The sequence below is a fragment of the Orcinus orca genome, chromosome 18 (genome assembly GCF_937001465.1).
Source record: "Orcinus orca chromosome 18, mOrcOrc1.1, whole genome shotgun sequence".
Taxonomy (NCBI): Eukaryota; Metazoa; Chordata; class Mammalia; order Artiodactyla; family Delphinidae; genus Orcinus; species Orcinus orca.
The window spans coordinates 32242595-32263282 of record NC_064576.1 but is presented as its reverse complement, the minus strand read 5'-3'; the positions used below and the strand labels follow the sequence as shown (position 1 = coordinate 32263282).

The window sequence follows — 20688 nt, the reverse complement described above, 5'->3', positions numbered from 1 at the left end:
CTCTTCAACAAATGAGCACGAGTGCGCGTGTTCGTGTGCGTGTTAACATACATAACTTTCAAAACTTAACCGTTCTCTCTGTTCTTAATTCCTTCTGCTCTCTCCCCTCTTCCTTCAGCTATGCCCTTCCTCAGTGATCACCAATGACTTCCTCATTGTCAGTATTCTCGTCTCAGTCCCCTGATCTATCTGTGGCATGACATTATAGATATTATAGATATTCTAGAAATTTTGTCCTCTCTTTGCTTTGCAACACCGTTCTCCCTCATATGGCTCTTTAGTCTTCTTAGCTGATATAGTCATCTTCTTCTAGACCTGGAATGTAGGTGTCCCTCATTGTCTGCCCTTTGCTCTGTTCTTACACCTCAGTGGTGGTTCTCAAATGTTAGTGAGTGTAAGAATCATCTAAGATTTTTGTTGAAAATGCAGGTTTCTAAATCCTGCCCTCAGAGACTGTGATTAAGTAGGTCCAGAATGAAGCCCAGGAATCTGCATTTTTAACAGGCTATTCTTGTGACTCTAATAAAAGTGATACAGAAAAGAAATAATCCTCTGCCGTCCTATGTACTCCTGTGACTTCAGTCATCACTTCCACACTGATTACTTTCAAATATTTTAACATCCTCCTCTCATGAATTTCTCCTTATTATCTGGACCATACTCAGGACCAGCACAGGGTTGACAATCAATGAGTATGCGCTTGCTTTTGGTTATTAAAATAATAGAATATTTGCACAAATATTTGTAAAACAGATGTTGCCCTCAGCCCACAAGTGTCATTCTGCCACCACTATCCGTCTGTCCTGGTCCCTCTCCTAAGATCTTCTAGACCTCCCCATCTTCTGGCAACAAAAAAGTAACACCTAGAACCACAGAGTTTCTTCAGGATCCTGCCCCAGTGCAAAGGCTGACATCCTAATTGGTGACTTGTATCCATTAAATATTACCCCTGTTGAAGATGATGATGTCATTAACCATATAGGGACCTAGGAGAAGAAGCCAGCGTTAATGGGGAGGATGGCAAATTCAGCATGTGAGATGGTTTATGTGCAGTACTTTTAAACCTACTAGAATAGTTGAATGGAGTGGCCTATAACAAGTCCAAGACCACAAGAGCTGTGCCTTCCAAATTGGACTGATCATCAGAATCTAAGGCCCAACCCTGAGAAATTTTGATTCACTGGGACTGGGGCAGAGCCCAGAAATCCACTTTTTAACATTTCCCCCACTGCTTCTGATGATTGGCTGGGTTTGAGAACTACTGCTGTGGACTGAGAACACAGAAAAGTAGTACCAAAGTATTGCCCCCTACTGGACCTCAAATAGGCATTTTCCATTCCATGGCACAGTCGGAAAGATCAGGCAACAGGATATGTGGGTTTTTCAGCACAACTAATTACCACTACTAGAAGGTGTCACTTGTATATATTTTATACACGGAAAGCATCTCAATGTTAAATTCCATTCAACAGAATGCGTTTTGTCCCTGGTAAGGAAGAGTACCATTTCTAGGAGTTTCTTTGAAAATAAACTCCACAAGAAAAAAAATCCCACTTTTAGGAAAAACACAACAAATTGTAGTCACCTTCATATGTCTTTTAACTTTAAGAGAACATATGTATTATAATCAGGTGTTGCTTTTCTCTGAATCATGTGTACAGTTTACTGAAACAAAGGAGAAATAACGATTCTATAAAATGTTGTATCATGGGTTTGGTCCTGCATCATTCATTACGTATATGATTCCTGAGTCACTAATTACTAAGGCTTTATAAGGAAAAGATTACTAACAATAGGCAAAGTGAGCGATTGTGAAACTTTTTTTAATACTAATGATTATAGTTACAGAAAGATTTTTTAACCATATTGGAGGAATTAAATTCTGTTAAGTTACACTGATTTCAAAAATAGATATTAGCATCACTTTTCACTGAAAAATATACGTGTACTTTTCCCTGAGTTATTAAATTAAATTTGGGGGATTTAGAAGCTCACAAGTTTATAAAGAAACATTCTTAAAATTGACAGCACTATAGAAGTTTTATTATCTAGAGAGTGAGAAGTTTGTAGGTTGTATAGTAGAAATACATTCTGAAAGTAAGGCTTTTGACCCTTAATTTTGTTATAATACTAAAACCTAATATATGTAATTGCAGTAATGAGAAAAAAACGAACTAAAATAATTAAGACTAATGCCTGCTGTTATATTTTTTATGTAACTGAAGTCAGGTTTGATAAGTTTAAACATGGCTCATTCTAGACTACAGCTGACTACAATTTGAAAATGCACTTAGTTCTTTCCTGCACCACCCAATCCCCCCACATGCACCCCGGGCTATTCTGCACTTCGAAACACAAAACAACTTGCCAGTTCAGTTTATTCAGTTAGGGTCAGTTCTGTAAAAACAAAGTCAAGGCAATTGTTTGATTTAATTAACTAGTGAAACTGGTTGTACAGGTAAGTAGGACTTAGTTTTATTTTTGTCCAGCTGCATATTTGAATGTTCATAAAGTAACTTAGTAGAGTAATAAGATTCCAGTGACATTATAATAGATTTTAAAGAATGATTACCAAAGCAAGGAAAAAGGACACTAAAACCCAAACTATAGAAAATATTTATGGTATTTTTTTCTTTATGGCTCTCCTTTCACTGCAATGAATTGTGTCCAAAAAAAGTCTTCTTTCCTTTCACTATTCATTTCTTATTCTTTGAGGAATTTTTTCCTGGGCTATACTTAATGCAGCCATAACAAAAATGTCTAGTATAATTTAGATGAATAGTTTACATAGCTTTTATAAAGTGGTCCTCAAACTGTGTGCAGATATCCTCTAACAGTTGGTCAGCCACCTCTTGGCTTCACTTTCCTCCTCACCTACCTGGACCTCATGGTTGATCATTTTCACAATGAATGTTTCTGCCTTTGATTCTTTCTGCTTTCCTCTCTACCTTCCACTATACCCATCCTGCCCTTCTCTCCACCTTCAGCTTCGAGGCTGCTAGTAACTCATTATTTTTTTTTCCCTGTGAGAGGGAGACCAAAAAACTTGCAGTGCTACGGACTTCCCTGGTAGTGCAGTGGTTAAGAATCCACCTGCCAATGCAGGGGACACAGGTTCAAGCCCTGGCCCGGGAAGATCCCACATGCTGCAGAGCAACTAAGCCCATGTGCCACGGCTACTGAGCCTGAGCTCTAGAGCCCATGAGCCACAACTACTGAGCCCATGTGCCACAGCTCCTGAAGCCTGCACGCCTAGAGCCCGTGCTCCGCAACAAGAGAAGCCACGACAATGAGAAGCCCACACACCGCAACGAAGCGTAGCCCCCGCTGACTGCAACTAGAGAAAGCCTGCACGCAGCAACAAGGACCCAACACAGCCACAAATGAATTAATTAATTAATTTGTAAAAAAAAATGCAGTGCTAAAATAAATATGTTTAGATCTTAATTTGAAAAAAAAAATGTATAGAACTTGTAAATGTAGTTTATTTGAGAAGGAAATAGAAATCATTTCTTGTCCTAGAAAAATAGCAAATCTTTAGCCTCAAACTCGTTAGGGGTTGTAAAGGAAAGAGGAAAAAAATTTTTTTCATATAAAAAGCTAGAAATTTTTTGTCAAAGGACATTTAAGTTCATAAATCAGGAATTTTATAATTTATTATTCTGCATAATAAAATACTCCCTTCCCCACCCCCTCATCCTTATAATAATAGATATCCACCACTTTTGTTCTTATTGTTCAGTTTTTGCATATCCAACTTTAGAATACCTTTTTTGAGAACTTACTATATACCAAAGTAGGGGCCTCCTGATACTGACAGTGCTGTGTTTAGTCCTGTTCTAGCATACATTTCATATTTGCTTAGGAGAAAAAGAGTAAACACGAAGAAGCAAAAAGAAAACTAAGGTTGGGACTTCCCTGGTGGCCCAGGGGTTGGGAGTCTGCCTGCCAACACAGAGGACACGGGTTTGAGCCCTGGTCAGGGAAGATCCCACATGCCGCGGAGCAACGGAACCCGTGCACCACAATGAAGAGTAGCCCCCGCTCGCCGCTACTAGAGAAAGGCCACATGCAGCAACGAAGACCCAAAGCAGCCAAAAATTAATTAATTAATTAAAAAAAAAACACTTAAGGTTGGTTGAGTATATAAAATGATAAAATCCTTTAGAAAGAACTTTGGTCTTATGTGTCAAGAGTATTACATAGTTATACCCCTTTAACCTTAGTGCATCTTCTGTTCTGAAAAAATTTAACAAACAAAATATTAAGAAAAAACGTCTAGGGACTTCCCTGGGCGCGCAGTGGATAGAACTCTGAGCTCCCAATGCAGGGGGCCTGGGTTCAATACCTGGTCAGGGAACTAGATCCCACATGCATGACGCAACTAAGAGTTCACATGCCACAGCTAAGGAGCCAGCGAGCCACAACTAAGGATCCCACGTGCTGCAACTAAGGAGCCCTTCTGCCACAACTAAGGAGCCCGCCTGGCACAACCAAATAAATAAATATGAGAAAAAGATAAAACATCTACAGTACAAAACTAGTTTGTTTTAGCATTATTTATACTAGTCAAAAATTGATAGCATCCTAAATGTTTACTAGTATAAACAATGTAATTAAACTCTAGCACATTGGCTTACTAGACAGTTTTGTAACCATTAAAAATACAAAAATATAAATGAAGGTATTCTAACAGCCTGGAAGAATGATTATGATATAAGGTAAAGTAAAAAAAGAATAATATAAAGTTGTACATAGTATACAACATAGTATATATACAACTATATACATAGTATACAACTGTACTAAGTTGTACATAGTATATTAACATTGAACAATCCAGAAAGGAACTAAAACAATTTCATTTATAAAATAAAATAGAAATAAATTTGATCAAAGGGGAGAAAGACTTGTACACTGAAAACTACAAAACATTCCTGAAAGAAATTAAAGAAGACCTAATAAATGGAAAGACATCCCAGGCTAATGGATTAGAAGACTTAAGATTGTTTTTTGGTTGGTTGTTGGTTGGTTGGTTGGTTTGGGGGTTATTTTCTTTAATTTTTTAAATTGAGGTATCATTGATTTACAACATTGTATAAGTTTGAGGTATACAACATAGTGATTCACAATTTTTAAAGATTATACTCCATTTATATTTATTATAAACTATTGGCTATATTTCTTGTGGTGTACAATATATTCTTGTAGCTTTTTTTTTTTTTTTGGCCACTCAGCTTGTGAGATCTTAGTTCCCCAACCAGGGTTTAAACCCGGGCCCTCAGCAGTGAAAGCATGGACTCCTAACCACTGGATCGCCAGGGAGTTCCCACTTATTTATTTTATACCTACTAGTTTGTACTTCCCCTACCCCTCTCTTCCCCCTCCCTCTTTTCCCTCTTTCCACTGATAACCACTAGTTTCTTTTCTATATCTGAGAGTCCTTTTCTTTTTTGTTATATTCACTAGTTTGTTGTATTCTTTAGATTCCACAGATAAATAACATTATAGTATTTGTCTTTCTCTGTCTGACTTATTTCACTAAGCATAATACCCTCCAAGTCCATCCATGGTGTTGCCAATGGCAAAAATTCATTCTTTTTTATGGCTGAGTAGTATTCCATTGTGTGTGTGTGTGTGTGTGTGTGTGTGTGTGTGTGTATACCACATCTTCTTTATCCATTCATCTGTTGATGGACACTTAGGTTGCTTCCATGTCTTGCCTATTGTAAGTAATGCTACTGTGAGTATTGGGGTGTGTGTATCTTTTCAAATTAGAGTTTTCATCTTTTCTGGATATATGCCCAGGAATAGGATTGCTGGATCATATGGTAGTTCTATTTTTAGTTTTTAAAGGAAACTTCAGACCGTTCTCCATAGTGGCTGTATCAATTTACATTCCCACCAACAGTGCACGAGGGTTCTCTTTTCTCCACATCCTCTCCAACATTTGTTATTTGTGGTCTTTTTGGTGATAGCTGTTCTGACAGGTGTGAGGTGGTATCTTACTGTGATTTTGATTTGCATTTCTCAGATGATTAGCAATGTTGAACATCTTTTCATGTGCCTGTTAGCCATCTGTATATAGAAGACTTAATATTGTTAAGATAGATAACAGTACCACCCAAAACAGCTTACAGATTCAGTGCAGTCTGTATCAGAATCCCAAAGGCATGTTTTTGCAGCAATAGAAAAACCCATTCTAAAATTCATGTGGAATTTCAGGTGACCCCAAATAGCCAGAACAATCTTAAAAAACAAAAGTTGAAAAACTCAGATTTTAAAATTTACTGTGAAGTTACAGTAACCACAACAGTGTTGTGCTGGCTTAAGGATAGACATATAAGACTGATGGAATAGAATACAGAGCCCAGAAGTAAATCTCACATATATGGTTAATGGTTTTTCCAGTAAGGTTGCCAAGACCACTCAATGGAGAAAAGACAGTCTTTTCAACAAATGGTGCTGGTAAAATTGGATATCTATGTGTAAAAGATTGAAATTAGACCCATGTCTTACACTATATACAAAAATTAACTCAAAATGGATCAAAATCCTAAATTTCAAAAAGAAAGGTATAAAACTCATAGAAGAAAACATAGGAGAATATCTTTATGACCTTGGATTTGGCAGTGGTTTCTTTAAAATGACACCAAAAGTATGGACAACAAAAGAAAAGTAGGTAAGTTGGATTTCATCAAAATTAAAAACTTTTGTGATCCAAAGGGCCATATCAAGATAGTGAAAAGACAACCCACAGAATAGGAGACAATATTTGCAAATCATACAGCTAATAAGGGCTTAATATCCATAATATATAAAGAACTCCTACAATTCAACAGCAAAAAAAAGAAAAAAAAAGACAGCCTAACTAAAATATGGGCAAAAGACCTGAATAGACATTTCTCCAGAGAGGATATACAAATGGCCAATAGGCACATAAAATAACTTTGTTGGCGAGGATGTGGAGAAATTGGAACCAAGTGCATTTCTGGTAGGAATGTAAGATGATGCAGCCACTATGAAAAACAGCTGGCAGTTCCTCAAAAAGTTAAATATAGAATTATCATATGACCTAGCAATTCCACTCCACTCCTAGGTAGATACCCAAAGGAATTGAAAACAGGGACTCAAAACAGATATTTATATACCACAACATTGGTCACAATAGCCAAAAAGTGGAAACAACACAAGTATCCACCAACAGATGAATGAATAAACAAAATATACTATAAACATACATTGGAATATTATTTAGCCATAAAAAGGAATGAAGTTCTGATACATGGTACAACCTGGGTGAACCTTGAAAACATTACAATAAGTAAATTAAGCAGACAAAAAATGACAAATGTCATATGATTCCACTTACATGAGGTATCTAGAATAGGCAAATACAGACAGAGAGAATAGGGGTTTCCAGGAAATGGGGGATAAGAGGAGTGTTTTTGCTTAATGGGTATAGAGTTTCTGTTTGGGTTGATGAACATGTTCTGGAAATAGATACTAGTGATGGTTACACATCAAGAATGTACTTAATGCCCCTGAATTGTACACTGTAAATTGGATAAAATGGTAAATTGTATGTTGTTTATATTTTAAACATAATCGTTTAAAATTTTAATTTTACATAGTGATTTAGGTACGTAAATTATACATAGTGGTTTAGGTACATAAGTAAAGATGGAAGGGAATATGAAGACATGAAAAATTACTAAATTATCCTGTGATTATATTATTTTGAGTAGAAATAAAGTTCAAATAAAAGTTTCATTTTTAGCTAAAGAATAGTTATGTTGATTAATAATTTTTAAAACCTTCGAATTTATACAGGAAGAGCTTTTCAGAGTAATTCATATAAGGGAGAGTTGGTGTACTGTATCTGTGCTAGAACATTCTGAACAATTTTAGGTTCTTATAAAATTGTCTAGATTTTAATGAAATCTGTTTTTCTTTAGCTTGACAGGGCCAATTCTCTGTTAAACCAGACTCAACAACCTTACAGGTATCTCATTGAATCAGTGCGTCAGAGAGATTCTAAGATTGATTCACTGAAGGAGTGTATTACCCAACTTGAGAAAGACGTCAGGTAAACCATCTACAAATCTTTTATTTGAGTAATAAAGGCATTGTAAGCACAATACTGCTATAGACGAATTCAGGTTGGAAATTGTGAAGAAAATATTGAAATAACGAAGGGGGTCTTAAATGTAATGAGTTCAATTTCTCTTAGAAAAACTAAGTCACATCACATTAAGGTGTTCACAAACAGATAAAATGTACAAATTTACTTAGATTCATGTTGACTTTACCAAGGAATTTTTAGGCGTTTCTTCCACTGACCCTTTACATGAAGTAAACCATGAATTACCTCAATGTAAATAAATTCCTTTCACTTCCTTAGATTGAAATTGTTTTCTTACATGACACCTTATCCAAAAGACTTGCTCCACTGAATAATCATTCAAATTCTTTACCTGTTCATCTATATGATCATTTTAGTCTTTTTAAATAACAGTAGAAGAATGATTCTATATAAAGAAAGAGGTTTTAATTCATGGATGCTTAGTTAGTTGGCTTGTTATTAGATCTTAAGATTATTTAGAATAAGTAAGTAGATAAATTATCAACCAATTTATAAAGGTAGAAGCAAAGAATTAGATGGGAGAGAAAATTCTTAAATTAAGGAATTAGAAAAGGTAGTTTATTGAAAAATATAGTTATTGGAAAAGATAGCTATTAAATTCAGGTTTCCTAAGATATATAACCAAAAATATAAAACTGCTGGTAATTAACTCCAAACTGTGAGTGTTCTTTTTGATAAATCAGAGTAGTTATCTTTTCCTCTCGTTTCTACCCCACCAAAATAATTGGTCCAAAACTTTATTCCTGATCAGAATTTTTTGACAATATAATGAAGTAATTTTAAATCACATTTATGTTTTAAATGTCAACATGAGTAACAATTTATTTGTAGATTAATTTTAAAGTTAAAATTAATATTTAGAATATTCATAACCAGCATTAATAAATCAATTCAGTGAATTAATTAAATAGTTCTATAAATAGCTATTGGGAGCAATAGAAATTATGTCTCATCATTCACTGGAGACTTGCTTATCTTAAGGAAATTGAGGAAAGAACCCCAAAGAGAACCTTTTCTTTCCATATTATATATTTGATATATTTGAAGTTTTGTATAGTGTTTTGTCTTACCTTTGTAATCTTGGAGCAGGGATATATAAAAGGCCTGTGGAAAAAATTACCTCTTTCACAGTTACCTTCAAGTAAGTTTATTTGAATAGTTATTTTACTAAGAACTAGGAAAGCTGAAAATGTTTAATATAAAGAAAAATAATAGCCAGCTACAGGAGAAAATTGTAATGATGAACAAATTCAGCCCTAGAGAAATTTAGCAACTTGTCATCTAAAAACATATTAGTAAAAAAAAAAAATAAAAAAAAATAAAAACATATTAGTTTTGTGATAGGGCCAAAATTTGAATCCAGATCTGTCTGCTTTCTAATTCCATACTCTTAACCATTATGTTATACTGCCTCCCTATGTTCTAATCTGAATAAGGGATAATTTTTCTTTAATGTAATTAACGAAGAGAAGCAAAAAAAAAAAAAGTGTAGAATAGTGGTTAAAAGGAAGGCTTTTAATGAGTTGATAATTGTTGAGGCTGGGTGACAGATACATTGTTATAGTTTCTCTCTTGAAATATTTCATAATAAAAAAAAAAAATTCCCTATCTACATTGTCCAGTATGGTAGCTGCTAGCTACATGTGGCTATTGGGCATCTGAAATATGGTTAGTGTTACTGAGGAACTAAAATTTTAATTTTATTTGAATTAAATTAATATTAATTTTCATTGCCACTTGTGGCTAGCTAATAGCTATGGTATTGGACCCTATAGCCAATTTTCTCATCTGTGAAATGAGAGTGGCACCAACAGCACTTAATTCACATGGTTATTCAGAGGATTAAATGATATAACCTTTGTAATATATATAGCACTATTCCTATACATTGTTAAAAATGCTTTTTAAATGTTTGCTATTACTAGTATTGTCTTATATTTAACACATTTTTATGTTGAAAATTATCTTTGAAGTGAGAAATAACATTTCTCAAAATATGCTGAATTTTGACAAAAATTAGGACTCCCTTAATTACAGCAACAGTAATCACAAGAACTATGCCAATTATGGAATTAAACAAAAAAAAATATTTTGTGTGCTAAACATCTGAAGGCTTTAAAGCTGTCTGTGTCTCATATATTTATTGTATACTATTTTAGTAGATTCTGAACTAATATTTCACAGGATATGAAGTCTTGCTCTTCATTGAAGCAACTGTCTTCTAATGTGAAAAGTTAAGGTGCTTTCCGAATTTTAATTATGGCTTGTGAGATGCTGTAGCTGTACCCTGATGACGTGAATGAAAGGATGTGATGCCATACAATACAATCAACAAGTCAGATACAACAGGTTAGATCACATTTCTATCTACCATCACCCTGACTCTGAGCCAACGGCATTTCAAATAGAGTAGAATTATCCTGGGCTTTGACTACACGTCAGCCTGATTTCTCTTCTCATGGTAAATGTGTCTGTAAAATGTAGATACTAATGTGAACATCAAGGGGTAGTTGTGAGAATTAAATGAAGTAACATATATAAAAAGCTTCCGGCACACAGGAGGAGCTCAGTAAATGTTACCTCCCTTCCTTTTGTCCTTCATTAATTCGAAATTTAAACATTCGATGATCCATCCAAAAAGATGACTAAGTGATTATGTTCCTTGATCATTCCTGTTACTTTTTGCTGGGTGTGGATTTTAATTGTAAAGAATACTTACATTAACTGGTTAATTTGTAAATGTTTCTCTAGCTTATACAATAAAAGCTCTTTAAAGAACTGAATATAAATTTTATCATTTTCTTACAAAATAAAACAATATCACATCCACAACTTGCCAATTTAGCCATCGATACAATTTATTCAATGCCTAGAAAGATTAGCGCAAACATGCACTAAAATGAAATCGTGATAAACATGTTAAAAGCTAACATTTGAGATATCACTACTAACTGTCATTAAAGTAATACTCTGTTCTAAAAGTAGTACTTTTAACTCTCCTCCACCAATCTATAAGAGACAATCTGGGTTATAGTGTTTGATCTATAGTTCAGGACCAAAGGAAGCACGGAAAGAGAATAATTAGCATAAGTTTTCTTTCTCTGTTTTCAATTCTCCATTTATCGTTAACTAGTCATTTAGGAAGAAAAGACTACTTAGGCACTTATAAGGCTAGGCCAGAGTATATTGATCCAGGAAGTTAAAGAACAATATATCAGGAATATGTTTTCATATAGCAGGTGAAACAGAGCCATAAACATGAATTTCTGAGTAATAATTAACAGTGAATTGAACAATTATGGGTGTAATATACCATTCACGGTAGACGTGCTCATAAGGAGATTTGTTTTGTAGTTGCTTTATGAGTCACGCATAGAAGCTTTGTATTTTTAAAGGTAAGTTTCCACTGTTATGAAATGTCTTATGGAGACTAAACTTCTATTGAGTAATTACTGTGTGTGGAAGAACACAGAGTATAATCATCATCGTATTCAGTTTTAGAGACCCACGTGTTGAAGGTAGTCTCCCTTGTAATTTAAGAAAGAGAAGGCTAAGACTTTGAAAATATATATCCAAGTATTGTCTGTGGAGCCAACGTCTTGCAAATAGAACTGAGTTGCTTTGTCAACCAGTTTATCCACTTACCTTTTATTCCATGTTATATGTTTAGTTTTGTTATTTAAATATGGAATACTTACTTTATTCTGAAAAAATTAAACACTACATAGAAAGCATTTCTAATGAATTATTCAGTCAAAATTCTTTAATTACATCAACATTCCGTTCCTATTACACTACACTTTATTTAATGGGTCTGTTGGTGTTTGAGAGCCTACGTGTGTGTGTCTGTGTATCTGTGTATGTGTTTGTGCGAGCGCACCCATGTATGTACTGCATGTAAGCGCATGTTTACATTCTGTGTGTATGGGGGTACATGTATACGAACATGTATATGTGCATGTATATGAACACATCTGTTCCTTGAATATTCCTATTCGTATTTACTGAACATTTATTTTCACTTTGAAAAATATTTTGGGGACTTCCCTGGTGGCTCAGTGGTTAAGAATCCACCCACCAATGCAGGGGACACAGGTTCGAGCCCTGGTCCGGGAAGATCCCAGATGGCACAGAGCAGCTAAGCCCGCACACCGCAACTACTGAGCCCACGCGCCGCAACTACTGAGCCCACGTGCCGCAACTACTGAAGCCTGCACATTCTAGAGCCTGTGCTCTGCAACAAGAGAAGCCACTGCAGTGAGAAGCCCGTGCACTGCAATGAAGAGTAGCCCCTGCCCGCCGCAACTAGAGAAAGCCCACATGCAGCAACGAAGACCAAACACAGCCAAAAAATAATAGAAAAATAAAAGAAAGAAAAAGAGAAAGAGAAATATTTTGTCTTCAGTGTGACCCTAGCTAAAGAGAGAATTTTAAAGTTACAGAAACACCTGATCTTTACCATGCTTTGGGGGACTCAAGCAGAACACAGCACTCAGTTTCCTTTTTATCATCTAGTTCTTTTTAACTCCTCGGCTCAGTAGGATCTCTGACGCCTAACTCCAAAAGTCAGTTTGTTTTTATGCTGAGCTGCTTACCTTTATTGACATTTAATTACTGTTTTCCTCTGATGACTGTTTCTCATCTAAATTAGTAAAACGATATAGCATTTTGTAGAGTTTTATGTAATCATTCATTAGATAATTCACATGTCCCTTTGACATACATGAGTATTATTTTCCACTTTTACGGATGTGAAAACAGGTTCAGTGGGGTGGTATGTGTCGTGCTTTACACCACACAGTTGAGTCAGTGGCACAGTTGGAAACAGAAGTCAGAGTTGCATCTAGTCTTTCTTCTCAGAGGACAAACTCTGATGCTTCCTTGGGGAAGTTCTCAATTAGTAGGAAGGAGGAAAATGTACATTTTTTTTTATTCTTAAGTCCTTGGAATTACCAGTGCTTTCAGAATACTACTACTATTCACTGAGTTTAAAAAAACTTCTCCCTAATATTTTGAAAATTGGTGGCATTCTATTTTCTTAAAGTATAACTTAAAACATCTTACCTGTTCAGCAAAACAATTCTCATTAATTTTACCTTTACAGATTTTGTTTTGACATTCAAGGAATTACGTTGCTTCAATTAAGTGTTGCTTTTCTTAATCCTTGTAGTGCTGTCTGGGTAGACTCATCCCAGTGTCTTTCAAAGAATATTTTATTTAATGGTTCTAAATATTTTTATTTAGAGTTGAATAATCAAACTAAATATTTTTATTTAGAGTTGAATAATCAAACTCCAGACAGTATAAGACAGGCCTCAAATATTTATGTTTTAAAATATTAACATGTCTTTCCAATTAGGCTTCTCACCCTTTCCTATCAGAAGATAGGTCATTTCAAAGAGAAATTCACAATGCGGACTTAGAAGTTGAAGATTGAACTAAGAATTTGGAGACAAAAATTGTTTCCCCGAGGGCTTCCCTGGTGGCGCAATGGTTGAGAGTCTGCCTGCCAATGCAGGGGACACGGGTTTGTGCCCCGGTCCGGGAAGATCCCACATGCCATGGAGCAGCTGGGCCTGTGAGCCATGGCCACTGAGCCTGTGCTCCGCAACGGGAGAGGCCACAGCAGTGAGAGGCCTGTGTACCGCAAAAAAAAAAAATTGTTTCCCCGAGTTTACTGTAGATCAAATATCTGGTTCATTTATCTCACTCAGTTATATACCTGGTAATTTAGTATGTGATAAATTATAAGATACTACTTTCAGTTTTAAGGATAAATGTTGTAATTTGACTTTCAGTGTCTCAAATTTTAATATGGTGCCCATACGTACTTTCTTTTTACCTTTTATATAAGTCCCACTTCATCTTTTTACATTTCAGGAGTAACCAGTCATCTTTAAAACACCAATTTTATGCCCCTACTAGGCAGGAAAGTATTCTCAGAAAGCATCTCAGTTGCATTGTCAAATAGTTGTGAAAAGAAAAAATATTCTTATAAAATAGCCAGGCCAATGATTGAATCAAACATTGTAGTCACTGATCTGATATCTTTATGAACTATAAATTTAATTTTTCTTTAATTCAAACCATCAGCTTTAGTCTTTTGCTATTTATTATTTGTTAATTAAATTTATATTAGTATGAAAACTTTTAAAAACTTGGTGGGTTTTTTTTTCCAGCAATTTAAATAAAGAAAAGTCAGCTTTACAGCACATGAAGAATCAAATGGCATTAGATTTGGAACAACTTCTGAATCATCGTGAGGTACTTTTTCCATTTTGTCGTAATTTTTACCACCTTAGGCTTTTTCAAAATCATATTGGGTTAAGATTATTGGATCCCAGTAGTCTGTGTTCATTATGAGTTAATTCTTATTCCTGGAATGCTCCTTCTTGATGGCCCCTATTGCCTTGTTCATATCTCTGTCATTGAATTTCCATGTTATTTAATAATTATCTGTCTTATTCCTTTCTCCCTCTAGACAGTAAATTTCTTTTTTTTTTTTAATATTTATTGGGCTGCGTCGGGTCTTAGTTGTGGCATGCAGTATCTTTAGTTGTGGTATGCGGGATATTTTAGTTGTGGCATGTGGGCTCTTAGTTGCAGGATGTGGGATCTAGTTCCGTGACCAGTGGTCAGACCCAGGCTCCTTGCATTGAGAGTGCTGAGTCTTTGCCCCTGGACCACCAGGGAAGTCCCTAGACAGTACATTTCTTTAGTGTACCTCTGTCTTATTCATCATTGTATGGCCAGTGCCTGGTGTACAATATTTGTATTGAACTTCAAAATTCATAAGTTTTCTTTTAATTTGTTCCTCACAAAAAATATTTTAAAGGTAACAGAATCCCTATTTTATGAAAGAAGAAAATCAGGTTTTGGTGGCTTCCCCAGAGCCAGGTGGTAACTAAGAGATAACCCCAGTTTTTTTCCCTCATTTTTTTAAGTCAGATTTATTGAGATATGATATACAATAAAATTTACCCTTTCCAGCATACGTTTCTATGATTTTTGACTAATGCGTACAGTTGTGTAACCATCACCATAATCAATATATAAAATCGTTCCATCACCCCAGAAAATTCCCTCTTGACCCCTTTGTAGTGACCCTTTTCCCTAACTCCAGTTGATCTGTTTTCTATCCCTATAGTTTTGCCTTTTTTTTTTTTTTTTTTTTTTTTTGCGGTACGCAGGCCTCTCACTGTTGTGGCCTCTCCCACCGTGGAGCACAGGCTCCAGACGCTCAGGCCCAGCGGCCATGGCCCACGGGCCCAGCCGCTCCGCGGCATGTGGGATCCTCCCAGACCGGAGCACGAACCCGTGTCCCCTGCATCGGCAGGCGGACTCTCAACCACTGCGCCACCAGGGAAGCCCTATTAGTCTTTTTAGTCTCAGTTTTTTCACTTACCATAAAACAGATCAATCTATGTTGTTGTAAATATTAGTAATTTGTCCTAATTTTTATTGCTGAGTAGTATTCCATTGTATGGATATACCACAGTTTGTTAATCCATTCACCAGCTGATGGACATTTGAGCTGTTTTCATTTGGGAGTGCCTATAAATAAAGCTGCTGTACACAATTGTGTACGTATTTTTGTGTAAATATAAGTTTCCATTTCTCTTGGTAAATACAAGGAGCAGGACTGCTGGGTCATATGGAAAGTGTTTCATGTTGTAAGAAACTGCCAGACTATTTTCCAAAGTGACTGTATCTTTTGCATTCCCACCAGCAGTGAATGAGAGTTCCAGTTGCTCTGCATCCTTGCCAGCAGTTGGTACCGTTAAGCCTAGTTTTTTAATCCATGAATTTTTTCCACTGTACTATCACTGCCTTGTCTTAGCCGTGTTTTTACCGTTTTGCTGTCCTAACAGAGAAAAAATCATTGGTTTATGAGTATCCTGAAGACATTGTTTCCTAGTCTGGGAAAGATATATCAGGTATTTGGGAAGAAATTATTGGAAGGAAATTATTGAGAGAGATGAACTAGCGAATATTCCTGGAAGCAGCTCAAAGATGCATATCATCTAGAAATGGTGTCAGGGGAATTGGGTGAAGTGCCCAGAATAGCCAATAGATAACAGTTGAATAAGAATAACTTGGATAAATAAAATTTTTTGCAAGTTAAAATCAGGGCTGAGACTAAAGTGAGGGCAGCCAGGCACTGAAGGCACAGAATAGAGGAGGTGCCCCCTCTCAGAGGCATGCACAGTGCAGCGCTGGCACCTGAGACCTTGCCTCACCCTAGTCAGGACCCTGTGAAAATGATCTAGTATGAATCATTGCTTCAATCAGCTAAATTTTCTCAGTTTAAATTAGTGACTCATAAAGAGACCAAATGAACATTTAAAGTGTTTCATTTTCTTTTTGCACTGGGCAGCTCTTGCTCTAACTTTTTAAGTGGTGTCACTTAGTTCTGGTAAGACTGTTTATGGTAATATGAAATGAGATCCCCACCTCATTTACATAGTTATCCAATATGTGTTACATGAAAAAAGAAAATGAGTGGGATAGTTCTAGGTTGACAATGCTAGGATAGTTGAGGCATGGCCACAGAAGATTTATTTTCTATTCGTGTTAGCTCAAAACTGTTAGCTTAAAACTTCTCTCACGTTGGGAGTTCAATTGTGGTCTTAAGGGTTTCCAGGAATGATAAAATCCATAGTGGCCTCTTATTCTGTAAACTTGTAGCATTTATACATTCAAAAATGGTTGTGTGGGGCTTCCCTGGTGGCGCAGTGGTTGAGAGTCCGCCTGCCGATGTAGGGAGCACCGGTTCGTGCCCCCGTCCGGGAGGATCTCGCATGCCGCGGGGCGGCTGGGCCCGTGAGCCATGGCCGCTGAGCCTGCGCGTCCGGAGCCTGTGCTCTGCAACGGGAGAGGCCACGACGGTGAGAGGCCCGCTTACCGCAAAAAAAAAAAAAATGGTGGTGTGTATTTGGAAAGTGTATTAGGTGATTTTTATTCTCTTCTTTAGAGAAAATGTATTAACCTAATAATAAAAAAAAGTGAAGAGAGGGTGAGTATGGAGAAAAATAGCCTTTTTTAGTTTGCCTTTTCAGACTACAAAGCTCAGCTGAGATGAGTAAATGTATTAGGTTAAAGGATCTGCACAAAAAATACTAACTGAAAGATGTGATCATAAATTGAATTGCGATCTCATATCTGTCCACGTCCGTCTATTCTGAATTCTCCAGGTTCTGTCCCTGTATTCAGTGAAACCTTCGGAAAGCAGAGAGCAGGGGAAAGGGGCAAAATATCTCTCCTAACAAAATTCCTTCCATTAAGGCACAATTGAATGTCATGACCTCTGCCTTTATAGAAGATCGGAATAAAATCTGGTGTCATTTCTCTTTGTTTCATGAAACTATTTAAGGCAATCTACTAAGTACTTCCATTTATATTACATAATTTAGTCTTTGCTACAGTACCCTGAGATAAATATCATTGTCCCTACTTTTACAGACGAAACTGATGCTGATAAGAGTTAAGCAACTCAACCGTACTTACTGTCGAAACTTTTTTCTTTTTTTTTCTGAAACAAAAGCTTATGATCTTTCTCCTTAGTCCCATTTAGACAAAAATCTCAGGATGAATTACTGCTTGTGTGAGTTCCAGGAAAATTTGTGCCTCTGTAGATGAAGTTATATCCTTCTGTCTTTTTTACAGAAAATGAAAACTATGTAATTTAATGTGCTTCCTTTTCGTCTTAGTTGCCAGAAAAGTCAGAGCTGAATATCTTATCCAGGTGTTGTAATCTTTTTTTTCTTTTCTTTCACTTTTGATGCTTCAGAATAACTTTTTCTTTGTCTTTCAAGTGGAATGTAATCTTTTTTACCCTTAAATATCTTCATTTATGCTAAGAGCTTTTAGGTATAAAAATATAAAATATAAATCTTAAATAATTAGGTTTTACAAAAGGTAAAGGAAAAGATTGATAGGATCTCACTCTTAGTTAACATTGTCAGGGCTTCAAATTAAACATTCAGTTTTGAGTATACGAAATGTGATTCCTTAGAATGGCTTCTCTCTCGTTGAGCATACCTCTCGAGTCTTCTTTAATGGCCTTCATTTTTCATTCATATTTATCCACTCATATTTGCCTTAATGAAACAAGATTTGCTGAGCACCTTTGGAAATTTTAATTCTGCTTTTATTTGTATATATTTCATCATGTGTCCTTAGAATCTAAGCTTTCAAAAGTAGGAGAAGTATCTTTAATCAGCCATGTATCTAATAGAATACTGAGCATAATTTTAAGAAACTGATATAAAAGCCTTTTTCTGATTTCTTTTGCAGCTGTATTAGGGGGAGTGGTAAGAGCCCCACTTAGGAAGCTATTTCAGTATTTCATTGAGCAATAGGTGGTATCGTGAACTAAACTGGTGATGATGGTGTCCAACAAGCAGGGACCAATTTGAATACTATTTAGAAAGCAGAATCACTGGGCTTGGTGACTGACTGAATTTAGAGAATGATGAAGAGAGGAGGAATGAGAATTGATGCCCAGGGTTTTGGCTTGTATCCTGGGTTTATGGTGGTGCTACAAAGAACATAGGAGGAATAGGTTTGGGAAAGAAGAACTCAAGAAAATATCTAAGTGGATATATTCAGTAGAGAGTTAAAAATGTAGGTTCTGGAGCCCAAGAAAGAGAAGTTATCTGGAGGTAGAGATTTGAGTCAACAGCATAAAGATGGTGCTTTACATGGAAGTAGATTAAATGAACTAGTCAGGGTATATAGCGTGAGAACAGAAAAAGGCCTAGGACAGATTCTTGATGAGCACTAATATTTAAGGGCTGGGCAGAGCAAAAAATGCTTACTCAAAGAAGAGTGAGGAGTGACCAGAGAAATGGCAGGTGCCTCAGGAAAAGAGTAGACCCACGCGAAGCCAGAAGCATTCAGAAGGGAGGAAGTTGTCAGCAGTGGCTTAGGCTGCCAAGGGGCCAAGTCGAACAAAGATGAAAAAGAAAATGGTATTTGGATTTAACAAGATGTTTAAAAAAAGCAGTTTCAGTGGCACTAAAGGCAGATTGCAGTGAACTGATAAATAAGTAGAAGTTGAAAAGTAGTAAAAGGAAAACTAGGCAACCCTTTGAATAAGAGAATATAAGGTGATCGGGGAGGGAGCATGAGATCAAGGGCCTTTACCTCCCAGAGTTGGAGAGTGTCTGGCTTAAATGGGGATAGGAAGGAACTAAACAGAGAGAGACATTGAAAGTACAAAAGAGAGAGGATGATCAATTGAGCAAAAGTGTTGGGAAAGGAGCAGATCCAGGGCGAAGTGATGGGATTTAACTTTAGACAGGTGGGGCACCTTTTCCATTTTGCAGGGGAGAAATCAAAATTACGTTAAAAGTAATAAGTTAGTAGGTTTGGTGGTAAGAATTTAGGGAGTTCCCATCTAATGGTTGTTTTCTAATGGGCAAGACACATGATAAGATAAGAGTTTTGAGGAAAATAGAAGTTTGAAATAGCTATGTAATAAATGAGTGATGTACATTACAGAAACAAATAATTGCCAAGATGAAATGTCATATATTTGTAGTAGTGCCATTCTGTGTAATTTTTCTCTAGCAGCTTACACTCAGCATGCTAGGTGTAACCATGGAGAAGGTGGACAGCTGGATTAACCCAGAATTACATATCTACTTGTTCAGCTCTCTTCTTAAATTCTAAGGCTGGAATTACTCTTATATTCCTTACATCACCTATGATTTGAAATACTGTGGGAAATGCCAGCAGTCAGACAGGCAAGATGGCTCTGCTACTTAATAGCTATGGATTCTTTTTTTTTTTTTTTTTTTGGAAGACAATTTTTTAGAGCAGTTTGAAGTTCACAGCAAGATTGAGAGGAAGGTACAGAGATTTACCATATACCCCCTGCCGCCGCCCCCGATGCACAGCCTCCCCAGAGTGTGGACATTTGGTACAAATGATGAACCTACGCCAACATGTCATAATCACTTAAAGCCCACAGTTTAATAGCTATGGATTCTTGAGACAATAATTTAACCCCTCTAAACTCAATTTTCTCATGTATAAATAAAGGTAATATCTACTTTACAGGGTTATATGAGAATTAAACAATATAGTACATTCCTGGCATGTGACAGTAACTCAGTGAATGTAGGACCCTTCCCTCTTTTCCTTCCTTTTCAAGAGTCAGTTCAAATGTTATCTATTCTTTGAAGCCCTTCATAACTCAATAAAGAAAAACTTATCTTTTTTTTTACTTCTTTCCCATAACTTTAAAAATACTTGTATTAATATTCCTATCACTATATATCACAATTACGCATCTGTCTTGCCAATAGAGTGCCTAGTTTTCCTTTGTGTATTAGCCTTTAGCACAGTATTTGGTAAGTATTCAATTGAATGTTTGTTAAACTAACTATGATCTTTTCCAACCTTCAATAATAATTGCACTAGAAGCTGTCAAATTAGAAACCAGCCTTTAATATATTCACATTCTCTCTCCTCAAAAGTAAATATTTGTGGAATATAAGAAATCTGTTTCTCAAACCTGAGATTCTTCTACCCTT

The 20688-nt window shown here is 36.1% G+C and overlaps 1 protein-coding gene across 8 annotated transcripts in view; it reads left to right on the top strand.

The window, feature by feature from the left end:
• Positions 1–20688, top strand: part of PIBF1 (progesterone immunomodulatory binding factor 1) — a 212718-nt gene that overhangs the window by 169958 nt on the left and 22072 nt on the right. For 6 of the 8 annotated variants that reach the window (XM_049700971.1, XM_049700972.1, XM_004278500.4 and 3 more), the window contains 2 exons: positions 7959–8089; positions 14326–14410. In XM_049700971.1, the coding sequence (XP_049556928.1) occupies positions 7959–8089; positions 14326–14410 (216 nt within the window). Of the gene's footprint in view, positions 1–7958; positions 8091–10330; positions 10496–14325; positions 14411–20688 lie in introns of those variants that run through there. The other 2 variants (XR_004476096.2, XM_033403260.2) reach the window with 2 other exon arrangements.